Genomic DNA, 1,583 nt, shown 5'->3' with positions numbered 1-1,583 from the left:
GACAGGGTTTCTCTGTGGTTTTGGAGCCTGTCCTGGAACTAGCCCTTGTAGACCAGGCTGGTCTCGAACTCACAGAGATCCACCTGACTCTGCCTCCCAAGTGCTGGGATTAAAGGCGTGCGCCACCACCGCCCGGCTAGCCTGGGTCCTTTAGAAGAACAGCTAGTGCTCCTAAACGCTGAGCCATCCCCCAACCAACCCTCCCCATTTTCACTTCCACAGTCACCTTTGTCTGAGGCTCTCAATAAATGATCTCTAAAAGAACAACAGAGGTAATAACATAAAGTATAAGTCATTTATTTTCCTTCTAATCCTTCGCTCAGTACATAGATGGCTTTTCTTCACCCTTTGGGTTGACGATTTTCTCTAGGTTGCTGCTGATGATATGATAAAGCTCAGCCTGGAGGAAGACCAGAAGAACAGAGTTAGGTTCTTGGCTTCCCACCGCCTTCCATCCACTTCCCTCAGGAGCTTACTCCACACTCACATAGAAGGCCCTCAGGTCCAGCACCATGGCCCTGAGTACCCCATAGGCTGCTTCATCTCGCTCATGCACCAAGGCGCGGTAATCCATCTGGGAAGTAGGAGACAAAACTGAGTCAGTGCCAGCAGAGATTGGGACATTAATTTTGTTTTCTTTCTTTTTTTAAAAATATTTTTTATGGTTTATTTAACTTTTATTTTATGTGCATTGGTGTGAAGGTGTCAGATCCCCTGCAACTGGATCTTCAGACAGTTGTGAGCTGCCATGTGGGTGCCTGGGAACCAAACCCGGGTCCTCTGGAAGAGCAGCCAGTGCTCTTAACCACTGAGTCATCTCTCCAGCCCCTAATTTTGTTTTCTTATACAAAGAAGATATTAACTGGAAGATAAGCTCCAACAAACACAAAATTAAATAAGGAAAAGGGTCAAGGATGTGAGAGTCCTAATCAGTTTTGCTTTGTGGAATATATTTTCCACATTGTGCAAGTCAAAAACAAAACAAAGAGGATCTCTTTTCCCCACCTCAATTCCACCCCTGGCCAGCCTCAGCTAAAATGCTGGACTATGCACTCACTACATGGGTCTCCTTGGAGGCTTTGGCTACAGCATCCCCACGTTCAGAGAAATACCTGTGAATAAGGAATGTGTATGTTAAAGGAGATGTACAGCCACACACACCCCACCCCTCAGTCTGCTATCATTCCAACAGATCTGCCTTGCTCTGAGAATCCTACAGCAATGTCTCTGTAGGTCCCTGTGGTCTTGTGGCTGTTCTCACTTGGAAATGGTTGTCTGGAAGGCTTCTACTTTGGTCTTGACAGCATTCACTCTCTCCAGAACCTTCTCCTACAGAGATATAAGAAGCAAAGAAAATTCTTCATCTCCCCTTTTACTATTCCCTCTTCTTTCTACTTCCTAGTTTATGCCTTGCTCTCATCCCTCACCCACAAGTCTCTTCCGACTCTGTCTTCAGTCACCAATTCTTACCTGAACTGCCACCCCAAAATCATTCCCATCCTCAATCTTGGGGATCAGGTGCTGGATCCACGTGATTACCTGTGTTAAAAGGAGCACTCACTCAACAATCCAACTAGAATCTG

General features: G+C 46.0%; 1 protein-coding gene across 1 annotated transcript in view; it reads right to left on the bottom strand.

The window, feature by feature from the left end:
- Positions 1–280: 280 nt before the first annotated feature.
- Positions 281–1,583, bottom strand: part of Psme2 (proteasome activator subunit 2) — a 4,730-nt gene continuing 3,427 nt past the window's right edge. The window contains exons 7-11 of the mRNA XM_005370440.2: positions 1,471–1,539; positions 1,262–1,329; positions 1,058–1,112; positions 488–574; positions 281–400 (exon numbers count right to left, since the gene is read on the bottom strand). Coding sequence (XP_005370497.1) covers positions 320–400; positions 488–574; positions 1,058–1,112; positions 1,262–1,329; positions 1,471–1,539 — 360 coding nt within the window. The 3' untranslated portion in view covers positions 281–319. The remainder of the gene's footprint in view (positions 401–487; positions 575–1,057; positions 1,113–1,261; positions 1,330–1,470; positions 1,540–1,583) is intronic.

The sequence above is a fragment of the Microtus ochrogaster genome, unplaced genomic scaffold, assembly GCF_000317375.1.
Source record: "Microtus ochrogaster isolate Prairie Vole_2 unplaced genomic scaffold, MicOch1.0 UNK80, whole genome shotgun sequence".
In the NCBI taxonomy this organism is placed as follows: Eukaryota; Metazoa; Chordata; class Mammalia; order Rodentia; family Cricetidae; genus Microtus; species Microtus ochrogaster.
Note: the sequence above shows the minus strand (reverse complement) of the source record. Positions and strands in the feature narration are given on the sequence as shown.